At 42.6% G+C, this 14,626-nt stretch overlaps 1 protein-coding gene across 4 annotated transcripts in view; it reads left to right on the top strand.

Annotated features, from left to right (window-relative positions):
- The window catches only part of Dnal1 (dynein axonemal light chain 1), a 49,322-nt gene that overhangs the window by 21,397 nt on the left and 13,299 nt on the right, over positions 1–14,626 (top strand). Inside the window, exons 1-4 of one of the 4 annotated variants that reach the window (XM_052739335.1) lie at positions 40–132; positions 6,246–6,284; positions 8,948–9,057; positions 11,397–11,452. In XM_052739335.1, coding sequence (XP_052595295.1) covers positions 130–132; positions 6,246–6,284; positions 8,948–9,057; positions 11,397–11,452 — 208 coding nt within the window. In that variant the 5' untranslated portion in view covers positions 40–129. Of the gene's footprint in view, positions 1–39; positions 133–354; positions 444–534; positions 664–6,245; positions 6,285–8,947; positions 9,058–11,396; positions 11,453–14,626 lie in introns of those variants that run through there. The other 3 variants (XM_052739334.1, XM_052739336.1, XM_052739333.1) reach the window with 3 other exon arrangements.

Genomic DNA, 14,626 nt, shown 5'->3' with positions numbered 1-14,626 from the left:
GCGCCACCCTAAGGGCGGAGAGAAAGGACCGCTGCCAGTGCAGCCCAGACGGAGAGCTCCAGAGGTGCGCCTGCGCACTGACCCCGGCGGGCCCTAGCAACCAGAGCAGTGACGGTAGCAACCGCCGGAATGGTGAGTCCCCTCCAGGCCCCGCAGCCAAACCCGAGAGGAGATGGGGAGAGGAGAAAGGGGTGACGGTGGGGAGTGGAGGGTGGCGGGGCGCTGGCACCGCGGGTGGGAGGGAAAAGGGAATGCTGACTCCATGGAGCCGCAGGCCCGAAGCCGGAGCAGCTGGGGCAGGGGGTGGTCTGCGGAGAGGGAGGCCGGAGGCTGACAGGAAGTTGGGTTAAGCGGAGGGGACTCTGACAGAAGAAAAGGAGAGACAGCTGGAAATTCTCGGAAAAGCGGATTGGAGTGGGGAAGGTGATCGGATGGGGGCTCCGGTAAAGAGATCTCTAAGCATAACCGTGATTTTAGCTGTCCTCACCCCCTGGCACGATGGAGGGACGGGGGCTGGTTACCGAGGGCTCCAGCGGCGGCAGCCTTAGTAACCTGTGGTGTGCCCGGGTGCCCTCGCTGGCTGTGAGTCCTGTTGTGAGGGGACGCTGTTAAAACTCTCTCTGGTGGATCTATGAGGCCAGAGTTTCTCCAATTCCAATATGAGTAAGTGTGAGCTTGGTTGGAATGCAGATCATTGGTTTTTAATATGATGGGGTTCAGGAATGTTTCAACCATGCACCTCAAGTAAATTCTGAAATTGGGGAGCACTCACCACACTTTGAGAAACGCTGCTGGTTTAGGTTTGCAGTCTACCAGTGGTCTATGCAAAGTTCTCAGGTAGCCACGGTTTTAACTACAGATGCTTGTCAACGTGGAAGAAACGCGCACTCTTTTGCTTACGTACTTGGTATTTCAAACTATTCGTTTGAAAACGATTTCAGATCCAGCCCAGCCAAAACTATTTTAGAGAAGTATGAGGTTGCCTTGCCGAGTGGAGATGTTGATAAAGGATGAGTTCTGGGGGTCTGAGGATGCAGCTCCGTTGTTAAGAGTGTTTGCCTAGCATGCATGAAGCTACATATTCAATCCCCAGCAGATTATAAACAAATATCAGGCAGAATGGCACATGTCTGTTATCCCAGGACGCAGAAGGTGGAGGAAAAAGGGTCAAAAGTTCAAGGTCATCCTTCAGTCTGAGATAAATACATGGAGAGCTGGGGGTGGGAATGTACCTCGCCGGTGGAATTAGTAGAAGGCTTTCCTAGCATGTATGAGACCCCAGGTCTCTAACACTGCACAAGAAAAGAAAATAATGAAACAGTATAATTAGCAGGTGTGCGTGTGCGTGTGCATTTCCAGAGCTACATCAATGCACAGAAATTAAGCCCAGTGCGTTAAAATCATGAGGTCATGTACTCCTCATATTGACTGCATACTGGTAGGCCTGGTCCCTTCAGGATGCAGGCCCACATAGTTCTTGGAATTTTTTTAAAATATGTGCCCTCATACCCTGGGACCCACATGTTAGAGAATGAGAACCAGTTCTCAAAAACTATCCACTGACCTACACACACTGTTGCTCATGTGTGCATGCACACACACACACACACACACACACACACACACACTCACAAATGTTAAAAAAAACAAACTCAGGGTTCTGTTTCACCATGGGCATGATTTTTGTTCACATTTAATATTACCAAAATATACTTTTAGGTAATTGATGGCATCTTTTATTTTCTGTTTTTGAAGACAAGCTCTTTCTGGGTAGCTTAGGTTTGCCTTGAATTTGTTATGTATCCTTGGCTGGTCTCAAACTTTGATCCTCGGCCTACTGAGGAAACCAAACAAGAGAGTTTTAATGTTACTGTCCAAGTTAGTCTGTATTGACCATCTTTTTGGTTTTTTTGTTTTTGTTGTTGTTTTGTTTTTTTGAGACAGAGTTTTTGGAGCCTTCCCTAGAATTCACTCTGTAGCCCAGGCTGGCCTCGACTCACAGAGATTCACCTGCCTCTGTCTCCCGAGTTGCTGGGATTAAAGGCATGTACCACCACCACCGGCTCTATGACCATCTTATTTAAAATAAATGTCCTCTACACATATATGCGTATAACCTGATACCATTTACTAACCTCAGTATCCTAGGTTTTTTTTTTTTTTTTTTTCGTTTTTCGAGACAGGGTTTCTCTGTGTAGCTTTGCGCCTTTCCTGGGACTCACTTGGTAGCCCAGGCTGGCCTCGAACTCACAGAGATCCATCTGGCTCTGCCTCCCGAGTGCTGGGATTAAAGGCGTGCACCACCACCGCCCGGCCAGTATCCTAGTTTTTTAAAAATAACTTTTACTTTTTAATACATTACTTACTTTGCTTATATTTACTTATCTTTTTCTATTTATTTATTTTATGTATGCATATGGTATACCTATAGTTACATTATCAGATTTATACATATGTATGTGCACATTTTACATACATGTATCTATATCTACTTCTTTTAATAAATGTAAGTTCTAGAAAGGCAGGAATCTGTTTTGTTCACTGATATGTCAAAATCAAATAGAAAGCCAGGTGTGATGGTGCATTCCTGTCATCTCAGGACTCAGAAAGAGATATACGGCATAGAAGAATGCTTGTCACATAGTAGACACAATGAACAGTTGTTGAACTAAATGAATTCCCCCAGGTATGGTATTTGTTTCAGGCTTTTTTGGCTTTTATCAAGTAGGGATTTCCTTTTAACTCTCAACTGACAGCTTTTAATATCCAGTGTAGAAGTTTATGTTTTCCTGCACTTACTCAAATGAACGTGCTCCCCTCTTAATCCATTAGTCAATGATTGACACTTAGATATTGGTCTGTTTTGCTCCTTGGGTTGTTGGGATAAACTTTTTGGGGGGTGGTGGCGACGGGGGGGAGGTCCTGAGACAGTTTCTCTCTCTCTTTTTTTTTTTGATTTTTCGAGACAGGGTTTCTGTGTAACAGCCCTGCCTATCCTTTCAACTCTCTTTGTAGCCCAGGCTGGCCTCAAGCTCACAAAGATCCACCTACCTCTGCTTCCTGAGTGCTGGGATTAAAGAAGTGCACCACCACCGCCCGGCGAGACAGTTTCTCTGTGTAGCCCTGGCTGTCCTGAAACTTGTTCTGTAGACCAGACTGACCTTGAACTCACAGAGATCCTCCTTACTTTGTCCCCCCACCCCCAATGCTGGGGTTAAAGGTGTATGCCACTACTGCCCAGCCCAATGAACTATTCTTAACCATGGTCAGTATACACTGGCTGATGTCTCCAGAATCAAATCTATATTGAAAAATAAAGAGGGCATTGTGATGTGGCTATGACACCAGTTTGAAATAGCCTCCTAAATGTGCAGCTTTCCCACATTTTCTGGGTTTGGAAACAACTTGTAAACAAAGCATATCTGTTCTCAAGAAGTCATTAGGACTCACTTGTAAACTATGTGGCCTTGGAGCTTTGGGAGAAGAGAACAGGCTAAATCTCTGATTAGCATTTGAATGTTTTAAATCTTGTAGTCTGCTCAAAGTTTTTGATAGTTGGGGCCCTATTTTTCTAGGAATATACATCTTGTTTAGGTCTTAAAGCTATTGCCATATTTTGCTCCTAAATATTTTTATTTTAGAATCTCTGTAGTGTGTAGTTGCTACTACTTCTTCTATTCTTTATTTTTTAATTTGTGTGTCTTTCCTTTTGCCCAGTCAAGCTTGCGAGAGATTTAAGAACCACCTTTTAGTGTTACTAGCCTTTCCTGGGTTTGACTTCTTTTTGTTTTTTTCTGCCTTCTTTTGAGTTTGTACTGATAGCTTTTTAAAGTGTGCTGAATGCTCAGCTTGTTTCTTTCTTATTCCATATTTTCTGGCAATACACATGAAGATAGAAGTTTCTTATCAAATGTTGACTTCCCCTTCCTGTCCCTCCACTGGACACTGGGGACTGACTTTGTCAATGCTGGGAAGCATTCTAACCACTGAGGCACACTTCAGCTTTTTATTTTTCTTTTTGAACTTGCAAGATACTTTTTTGATGCAAGAGCTATTAGTGCAGTATTCTACTTTCTAGATAAAGTAATAGCTTAAGTTTTTTTTTTTCATTTTGCTGTTGTTTATGGTTCCTCTTTAAAAAAAAAATGAGCTCTAACAGTAATTCATAAAGAACATTGTAGTTGGGTTTTTTTTTTTTTTGGTTCTTTTTGTTTGTTTGTTTTTTAACTCTTTGGGGGCCCTCCACCCAGCTCTCAAATAAATACATGGAGATTTATGCTTACTTATGAATACTTGCCCTTACTTAGCTGGGCTTGTTTTTAGCTGGCTTCCCCCTGCCCTCCAGACGGGGTTTCTCTGTGTAGCTTTGGTGCCTGTCCTGGATCTCACTCTGTAGACCACGCTGGCCTCGAACTCACAGAGATCTGCCTGCCTCTGCCTCCCTGAGTGCTGGGATCAAAAGCGTGCGCCACCACCGCCCGGCTTAGCCAGGTTTTCTTTTTTTTTTTTTTTGGTTTTTTCGAGGCAGGGTTTCGCTGTGTAGCTTTGCGCCTTTCCTGGAACTCACTTGGTAGTCCAGGCTGGCCTCGAACTCACAGAGATCCGCCTGGCTCTGCCTCCCGAGTGCTGGGATTAAAGGCGTGCGCCACCACCGCCCGGCTATTAGCCAGGTTTTCTAACTTAAATTATCCCGTTTCTCTTTAACTGTGTTTTGCCTCTGGGCTTTTTACCTTTCCTTATTCTATCTATATTTCTTTCCTTCTTACTCTGTGGCTGACTGTGTAGCTGGCTGGCTGGCCACTGCCATCTTCCTCTCCTCCTTTTCTCTCTCCCCCTTCTTATTCCTCTTTTTCACCTATTTATTCTCTCTGCCTGGCAGCCCCACCTATTTGTCTCTCTTGCCTTGCTATTGTCCATTCAGCTCTTTATTAGACCAATCAGGTGTTTTAGGCAGGCAAAGTAACACAGCTTCACAGGGTTAGAGAAATGCAACATAGAGGAATGCAGCATGTCCTTGCTTCATTAAACAGATGCTCCACACTATAACCCAATGTAACATATCTTTAATATTCAAGAACAGGACATCTTCTTTTGTGTTCACTCAAAATTTTAAATATATTAAAATGAATCAAAGATACTATTTCTTATAAAATGAAACATTTTATGTTCTATTATGAAAGAAAAACAAATTTGAATTAAATTATATCAGATAGTTTCCTGTCATTTGGAACTTTTATTTTGTATTTTTTCCCATTTTTTTGTTTTGTTTTGTTTTGTTTTTGTTTTTCGAGACAGGGTTACTCTGTGTAGTTTTGGTCCCTGTCCTGGATCTCACTCTGTAGACCAGGCTGGCCTCAAACTCACAGAGATTCGCGTGGCTCTGCCTCCCAAGTTCTGGGATTAAAGATGTGTATGCACCACCACCGCCTGGCTTTGTATTTAATTTTTAAGATTAATTTTTATTATGTTTAGTGTGTGTGTGTGTGTGTGTGTGTGTGTATGTGTATGTGTATGTGTATGTGTATGTGTATGTGTATGTGTATGTGTATGTGTATGAGTGGCCAGAAATACAGATGACCTGGAGCTGGAGTTACAGATGGTTGTGGACTGCTTTGCATGGATGCTGGTAGCCAAACTCAGGTCCTCTGGAAGAGCAGTAAGTGCTCTTAACCACTGAGAGGTCTCTCCAGCCCCCTTGTACTTATTAATAGAGCTCTTTATTGATGGCTCTTTTACATATATTTAGACATAACAGTTTTTTTGGTCAGGTTATCTTTTGCAGACATGAAAACGGAATATATGTATATTAAGGAATATATGTATATTAAATAAAATTAATTTTTTTCTAAAATTTTACCACAGCTTTCTTGCCATAGCAACTGTAAATTATTCCTAATTAGAATGTGCATTCACTTTTCAATGTTAAGATATAAAAAAAGATACAGAGTCAGAGAAACAAGATTTATTTTAATATTAAGTATGAAAGCTGTATATTTTTTATAAACTAAGTTGGAGTGAAATGTTTGGATATCACACAATAATTTTTGTATTTTCTCTGAGAGAAAATAAAGACATCACTTGGCTCTCGGGAGATTACTCGTCTTATATCTTAGCGTTTCAGAGAAAGAAGTGAATGCTTTAATGGTAGAAGCCGAGGCCGGTAATTACTGCATTCAAGTGAATCAGCAAATCGCAGCAGTAAAGAAGTCTTCGTTTCTTCTTCCCCCCCTTTTCCTCTTTTTAAGGCAAAAGCAACAACAATCAAAGAAGCCCTGTCCAGATGGGTGAGTAGATGGGTTTCTCCTTTTAGAAACTACAAGGGAAAGGTGGAGCTGGCGTTCACATCTGACCATGGACACAAGAGAGTCTTTTGATTTGGGGACTGTTTAGCTATCTTGTCTGTGGTGGTGGAAGCCTGAGCCTACACAAGCAATGAAATTGTATAGGCGTTAACGTGCAATATAAATATACACACACTCATATATACCAACAATACCAGGCACACTGGGGAGATCTGAGTAAAGGGATGGGTTTTGTAAATAACAATACCCTGGTTGTGATACATTACAGTTCTGCTGAGCATCACCACTGGGGAAAGTTGGACAAATGATCTCCTTTTTGTGCATGTGGTGCTCGGGGTGGATGGAACCAGTGTTTTACATGCTAGGCAAGTGCTCTGCTATGGTGTGCACACCTAACTTCCGAGTTACTGTTTTCACCACTGAACCAGGCATCTCTCCTGCTCTATAGCTAGACTCTGAATAAAAGTCTTCCAGTAGCCTAGGTATCTGGGAAAATAGACAAAAGTGAGTAGAATCATGAAATACTTGAGTTTTTATGTACGTGCCTATAAGTTTCTGTATTTATTCTTTTTTTTTCTTTATTTTTATTTTATGTGCATTGGTGCTTTGCCTGCATGTGTGTCTGTGTGAGGGTGTCGGGTCCCCTGGAACTAGAGTCACAGATAGTTGTGAGCTGCCATGTGGGGGCTGGGAACGGAACCCCCTCTGGAAGAGCAGTCAGTACTCTTAACCGCTGAGCCATCTCTTCGTCCCCCGTATTTTTATTCGAACTGCATTTTAAAGAGTCGTTCTTGGGGCTGGGGACGTGGCTCAGTTGTTAAGTGTTTACTGCACAAGCAAGTACAAGGCCCTGAGTTTAGATCCCCCGCCCTCACATAAAAGACCAGGTGCAGTAGCACTCCAGTGCTGAGGAGATAGAGACAGGAGGATTCCTGAGGACTACCAGCCAGTCTAGCTGCAGCCATGAGCTCTGGGTTCAGTGGGAGACACTGTCTTACAAATGAAGGTAGATGCTGGGGATGAAATTCAACTGGTAGAGTAGAATACTCTCCTAGTGTACACAAAACCTTGGGTTTGATCCCCAGCACCACATAAAATGGCGCACAGTGGTACATGCCTATAATCTCTGCACTCAGGAGACGGAGGCAGGAGGATCAAAAGTTCAACGCCATACTTGACTACATAATGTGTTCATGGTCAGCCTGGGATACAGAAGACCCTGCCTCAAAAAAAAAAACCCATAAATCAATGTATAAACAAATAAATAAAAGTGCTAGACACCCGGCATCAATCTCTGGCTTTCACAGGCACAGTCATACATGCATGCCAACACACATGAACACAAACACACACACACACACACACACACACACACACACACACACACACACACACACGCTTCTGCTGGTTTAAGTATTTCATAAAATTTGTTAAAGAGTATAGACTAGACTCAAATTTGATCTTCCTTAAATTGCATTTTAGAAAATTATTATTTTGTTTTGTTTTGTTTTTGTTTTTCGAGACAGGGTTTCTCTGTGTAGCTTTGCGCCTTTTCCTGGAACTCACTTGGTAGCCCAGGCTGGCCTCGAACTCACAGAGATCCGCCTGGCTCTGCCTCCCGAGTGCTGGGATTAAAGGCGTGCGCCACCACCACCCGGCACAGAAAATTATTTTGTTTTGGCTTCATTTGCTTTTAGTTCATAGATTCTAGTTCTAGTTACATTATGGCCAGTGGTCTTTGACTTTAAGATCTTTGAAGGCATTAAGCATATTCTTTCATTGATTAACCCATCATTCTCTGTTTAACATTTAAAAGTCTTAATTGACATACAATGATTGTACAGATGTATGGAATACAATGTGACACTTTGAGAGCACCCTGATTGCACCCAATCTCATCTGAAATACACAGATTATCGTAATCTCTGTGCCAGAGAGCACCCCAGCCTCCTCCTCCTGTCTACCTCACTTTGTCTTCCCAGCCTGGGGTAACCATTATTCTCCTCCTGACTTCTAAAAGATAAGATCAACACCTTTACCCTCCGTGCATGGGTGGGAACATGAAATATTTGTCCTTCTGGGCCTTTTGCACTGATGAGTCCTCTAGGCCCATCATGTTGGCACAAATAACCCAACATTTACTGAAGACCTGCTAGGTGTCACTTTCCTATACCCTGACCTATAAATGTGATGACAATAAGCACAGAGAGGCTGGGGCGATCACTTAGCTGGTAGTGTTTGCTGCAGGCACAAGGACCTGAGTTCACATCCCCAAAGCCCAGCTCTAGGGGTTAAAGGAACGAAGCCATGAAGGTGCTGGGGATCCTGAGTACTGCGATCAAAGGCATGTGCCACCACCATTCAGCTGTTATTTGAAAGTGTCTTAAAGAACTTAAACTTAAAAATAGGAGTTCTTTTCTGCTTATTTTCATTTGTGCGGACTTAAGAGTTATCTGGCCCAGGTGTGGAGAAACATGGCTATTACGGCCGACAAGTACCCAGTGAGTGAGTGGTGAATAATAATCTGAGTTACTAAAGCATAATCATTATTTTGAAACAAACACTGAAAGGCTTTGTGAAATTCTAACCTTTTGCTCCACATTATAACCAAAGATCATTTTGTACCAAATTAATTTTTTCCATAGGAAGAAAAGACTGGTCAGAGGCCATCTGAGGCCAAAGAGATAAAGCTGTATGCCCAGATCCCCCCAATAGAGAAGATGGATGCATCTCTATCCACACTTGGTAACTGCGAGTAAGTTCCCCTTTCCCATCCTCCTATTATTGTTAAGTTTTCCTTCCTTTTCGTACACAAACCTGTTTGCTTTCTGTGGCCTTTGTTGTTGTTTACTTTAGTTTCTCCCCTGACAAAGCCAAATGTGAAAAATGATTGGTTTATGAGGTTATTGATAGAGTGATACTGAACAATACAGCATTTTTTTTCTGTACAGTTTTTATACAGTGTTCATAGCTAGAAGTTACCTAGTCTTTTGAGAGAAGCTAAGTAACACAGTAACTTCCTGCTTTGTTGTGCAGACCACTTCCTAAGCAGGGGATGGTATTCAGAGTTAACCTGGGGAACTTACAAGACTCTCAAAATAAAAAAATAAAAATAAAAAAAAAGTCTGGTTAAAGTACTTGCAAAACACTGATAACTGTGTTCAGATCTCCAGAGCACACATCAGTGCTGGCTAATTCAAAACACTGATAACTGTGTTCAGATCTCCAGAGCACACATCAGTGCTGGCTAATTCACCTCGAAAGGCAGAGACAAGGAATCTCCAGAGCAAGCTTGCCATATCAGCCAGCTCTGAGTTTGACTGAGAGACCCTGCCTCAATGAATAGGCAGAAGCACAATTCCTCAACATTAGGCCTCTACCTATGTGTACACCACACACACAAATGGTAAAAAGTGGGCTGGAGGTCATCAGACTCACTAGAAAAGTCCTTGCCCAGCTCTTGCAGGTGCAAGGCCTTGAGTTCCACCTCCATATGGCAATAAAATAATAAAATTGAACAGTCTAGTGCTTTCTCTTCTAAAGTTACCAACCCAAATCAGTCATGTTTATTTACTAGATGCCTAAGAGATGCCTCTTTTAAAAAAAGAACTTTAAAATACAGCTCAGAATACCTAGAAAATCCAATAAATGTGAAAAAAGGAATTACTATCAACCTAAACTGCAATACATTGTGGGACCAGTGTTAGCACTTTGAGAATTACCCTAACCAGGCTGGGCCTGGTGGTAGATGCCTGTAACCTCAGCTCCTAGAAAGGTGAGGCAGGAGGATCATTAGCACAGGGTCAGATAATGAGATCTTGTCTCATAAAAACAAACAAAAATTCTAATTGGGAATCAAATTATACTCATTTTGTAGTCTTATTTCCCAGGACTTTAAATATCAGGTTGATACTAATTCTTTTCATTTATTTTCTAAACATTCCGTACAGTTTTTAGCAGGGTTCTGTGACTAACTTGGAAGTTGTACCCTGTTACATCATACCCATGTTTTCACACTTGCTTGTGTCTCGTCAGGGCTGTAGAGTACTCTAGAGTTCCTGGGGCTCTTCACCCTGTGTTTATCTAATTGTGATCCCTTCACTTGCCCTTTCTGTAGGAGATTAACTCAATCTCAATTTCACAGAAGCAGAAGGTCTCCTAACGAAAGCTTAGCATCCTATTTACAGTAAGCAAATTGGACCGTTCTTGGACACATATCTGCAAACCTAGACTGATAACTTTGGATCAAAAGGAAAAGCAAACTTGTTTACTTACCAAGTGTAACTTGTTCCTTGTGATGAAGGCATAGAGCAAAAATTGTTTTGCTTCAACTATGACTTCAAAACATGTTTTTATCATAAAACTTAATGAAAGGCAACATGTTTGAGGCCTGTGAGCTATGCAAAGCACCTCAGAAACCACTTAGAAAGAGCCAGGCTGTTCATAGTTTTCGCGGACATCTTTTGGACAGGCTGCCTAAAGAGAAATTAAAGCATTCCTTCCCAGCCGTAGCCTTAGATTTCAAGGCATTCCTTTTGGCACTGGGAGTGCTCAAGAGTGGGTGAGTGAGTAGACAGCATGCGGTGCTGGCCCTTTACTCGCCAAGTATTTATATAGTAATTGCCTTTGCTTTTTCAAGCAGATTAAAAATGAATAATTCCTCTTCAAGTCAAATCATGAGGGTAAGATACATGTTCTAGGGTTCTAATTTTGGCCCTACCACTTTGTAACTGTGTAATATTGGGGAAATTGCTTAATGGCTTTGCACCTCAATTTCATTCATAAAATGCAATAAAAATATCTCGGAAGACTATGAAATATTCAATCAAAGAATACGTGTACTAAACATTTGATAACACCAAATGCCCTTAAAAAGTTTGTTTTTAATTCTCTATAATGAGTATGTATTAACTTTTATAATCAGTGGGGGGGTAAAGATTTCAAAATTAAGGAATAAATTCTATGAGTGAAGGGGAAAAATGGATTCAATTCAGATTTGAATTAAAAATCTTCCATGGGCTATTACTATTGAGAAATAATTTCTGACACTTAGGTTTTTCAAATTGATTAAAGTTTTTCTTTATTCTTTTAAAGGAAGCTTTCGCTGTCTACAAACTGCATTGAAAAAATTGCCAACCTGAACGGCTTGAGTAAGTAATCCACGGGAACAGATGGCTCTTGGGTTCCTAGTTATTGGAGCAAACATTCCAGAGACATGTGTCATTCCAGATGCTGGCACCTGTTTTAACCACAGTTCATGTCAGATGACGGAGACTAGATGTAACCATGTCTTGAGTTTGGTTATCCAAAGAAAATGAGGAATGGCATGAGACCCGGGTATTTTTATAGAGTTCAGGCTGAGATGACTGAGACAGCCAGATTTCCTGTTGTGTATGTTTTTGTTCAGGTTTGTCTGTGTTGAACTTGTATTTACTGTACATCCCCACCGTCCCGGGCCCTCTAAGGTCCTTACCCATGGGAGCGGTGCCTCCGCCCTCCCTGCCTCCGCTTCTCACTTCCTCCGTTTCCAACGGCTGCAGCAATGTGGTGGCTTAAATGACAGAGTGTATTCTCTCACCGTTTTAGAAGTTGCAAATACGAAATGAGTTTCACTGAGCCAAAAACCAAGCCTCCCTGTGAGGCTTTTAGGAAGAGTCTTTCTCTTGCTTGTTCCGTTTTGTGGTGGCTGCCACATTCCTTGGCTTCTGACTGCATGATGCCAATTTCTGCTTTTGTGGTCAAAGTACCTTCTGTTCTGTCCGTGTTAAATCCCTGCCTCCCTCCCATCAGGACACATGGACACTTTGGCACACCAGATAGTAAGAATGATCCCCTATCTCAAGATCTTTCCTTTCTTTTTCTTTCTTTCTTTTTTGTTTATTTGTTTTTGTTTTTGTTTTCCAAGACAGAGTCTTCCTATGTAGCTCTGGCTGTCCTGGAATCCACTATGTAGACCAGGCTGGCCTCGAACTCACAGAGCTCTGTCTGCCTCTGCCTTCCAAGTACTGGCTCTATCACAATATCGTTGGACACATCTACAAAGGACTTTTTTCTGTCATACAAAGTAACAGTCACAGGCTCCAGGGATTGGCATGTAGGTATCTTTGGGGGAACCATTATGCAGTCTGTGGCAGCACTCCCTGCTCCACCAAGCCCTGCTCCAAGTCCACCATTGAACCCTGTTCATTCTCTTCTGTGAAGGTTCTCTCAGACGATTGCTACTTTCCATAAAGCAGAACCTTTAATGTAGAGCCTCAGTAGCTCCCCCTTAAGTCTTGCAGGAAAAACAAAATACATTTGAACTTACTATACTTTCCTATAAATATACAAATCAAATGTACACATGTAAACTGGGGTAGTTTGGAAAACAGCATATGCCCTTGTAGCATAAGGTCTAGTGTGAAATTTTTTTTTTTTTTTAATTCGGAGCTGAGGACCAAACCCAGGGCCTTGCACTTGCTAGGCAAGCACTCTACCACTGAGCTAAATCCCCAAGCCCTTGATTTCTTTTTTGAATGTTAGCCATAACACACTACATTTGTGTTTCTGTGTGTGTTTTGAGTGGGTGTCCGCAGATGTGTGTGTCGGTCAGAGGCCGCCACTGGGTGTCAGTCTTCAAAAGCCGTCTACCTTGCTTCGAAAGAGGCTTTCCTTTACTGGCCGGAGCTGGCCAAGGAGGCTAGGCTAGCCAGCCTGCCCCGGGATCTGCCGTCTTCCCCTCACTGGGTCTGGGATTACAAGTGCACACCGCACTAGCTCTTTTCATGGGTTTTGGGACCCATTCTCAGGTCTTCATGCTAGACTGAACTATCCACCCAGCCCACAACACACTAAAGTGATTTCATGACCTATTAAAGGCTCACGTGAGCCTGTGTGGTCTGAGAAGCACGGCCTGTGACTCTTGCAGCAGCATCCGAAGTCATCTTTTCTGTCTTTCTGTTCTTCAGTGAACTGTCCTTACTGACGCCAGAGTTCCCATTCTGAAAATACATTCTCCCAGATCAGAGACCTTCTAATCATTCATCTTTGCCTATTGCAGTCAGAATCATTTAAAAGCCTGTACCGCCCTAGTCACTCTCAAACATAAACATAACAGTCTTTGGTTTTTTTTGGCTTGTTTGTTGGGGTTTTTTTTTTGTTTGATTTTTGTTTGTTTGTTTTTGTTGTTTGAGACAAGGTCTCACTATGTAGCCCTGGCTGGCCTGGAATTCATTTCTGTAGACCCAGCTGGCCTCAAACTCAAAGAGCTCCACCTGCCTCTGCTTCCTGGGTGCTGGGATCAAAAGTGTGCACCACCATGCCTGGCCATACCATTCTTTTTTGTCCATCTGTTTAGAAAGTGCTCCTCATTGTGGACAGCCTCGTCTTCCCCCAAGAAAAACCCTATAAGAAATTAAGGTCAGGATTAAGAATGCCACCTCCTCTCTGGGACTTCCCAGATCTTCACCATCATGATCTTTACCTTGAGAATATAATAATTTACCTTAGATTCTAATAATGTTTACCTACTAATGCAGTTAATGTAAAGGTCAGTGAGTTAATAGATATGAAGGATAGAATTGTATATGGTACATATAAAATGATAACTAAAGCTGGGTATGATAGTGAACAGATATAATTTGAGCTATTTGGGAGGCTGAGGGAGGAGTTTTGAGTTTGAGGCCAGCCTGAACAACCGTTGCAGGACCTTGTCTCAAGAACAGGGGAATGACTGAAGCTGGCATAGTGACTCATGCCTGTAATCTCAGTACTTGGGAGGCTCAGTACTTGGGATCAGGCAGAATGATCACTGCAAGTTCTAGGCCAGCCTGGACTACAGAGTGAGACCTTGTTTCAAAGTGGAAGGAGGCTAATGGTGAACTTCCATGGTGGAATGCTTGCCTGACTGACATACATAAGACTCCGCGTTCAATCTCCAGCACTAACACACCCCCCTCCCCAGTAAAGATCAGCAACAATGACAGTTGAGAACATGTTCTGTTCTTTGGAGCCCCTCAGAGGAAGCTCTGCAGCTTGGAAACCTTCCTGTCCTCATGTGAGGCAGGCTCCTTACCCCATGGTGAATACCAAGATGGCGAATACCAAGAGGACTGACTTTGGCTAATAGCTCAGAGTTTTCAGTTACGCTCATCTAGACTGTTGCTTTGGGCCCAAAACAGGGTGGACACCATGGCACGATGTCACAGCAGAGGAAAGTTGGTCGTGCTTCCTAGAAGAGAGAGAGGAAGGGGCCAGGAACAAGGCATGTCTTCCCAGGGTATACCACATTGGCCTGCTTCTTCCCCTCAGTCCCCACTTCCTGTTTCCCACCATCTCCCACTGAT

The sequence above is a fragment of the Peromyscus californicus genome, unplaced genomic scaffold (genome assembly GCF_007827085.1).
Source record: "Peromyscus californicus insignis strain IS unplaced genomic scaffold, ASM782708v3 Scaffold_15__1_contigs__length_86483966, whole genome shotgun sequence".
Taxonomy (NCBI): Eukaryota; Metazoa; Chordata; class Mammalia; order Rodentia; family Cricetidae; genus Peromyscus; species Peromyscus californicus.
The sequence above is the reverse complement of the archived record's forward strand: the minus strand, read 5'-3'. Positions and strand labels throughout refer to the sequence as shown.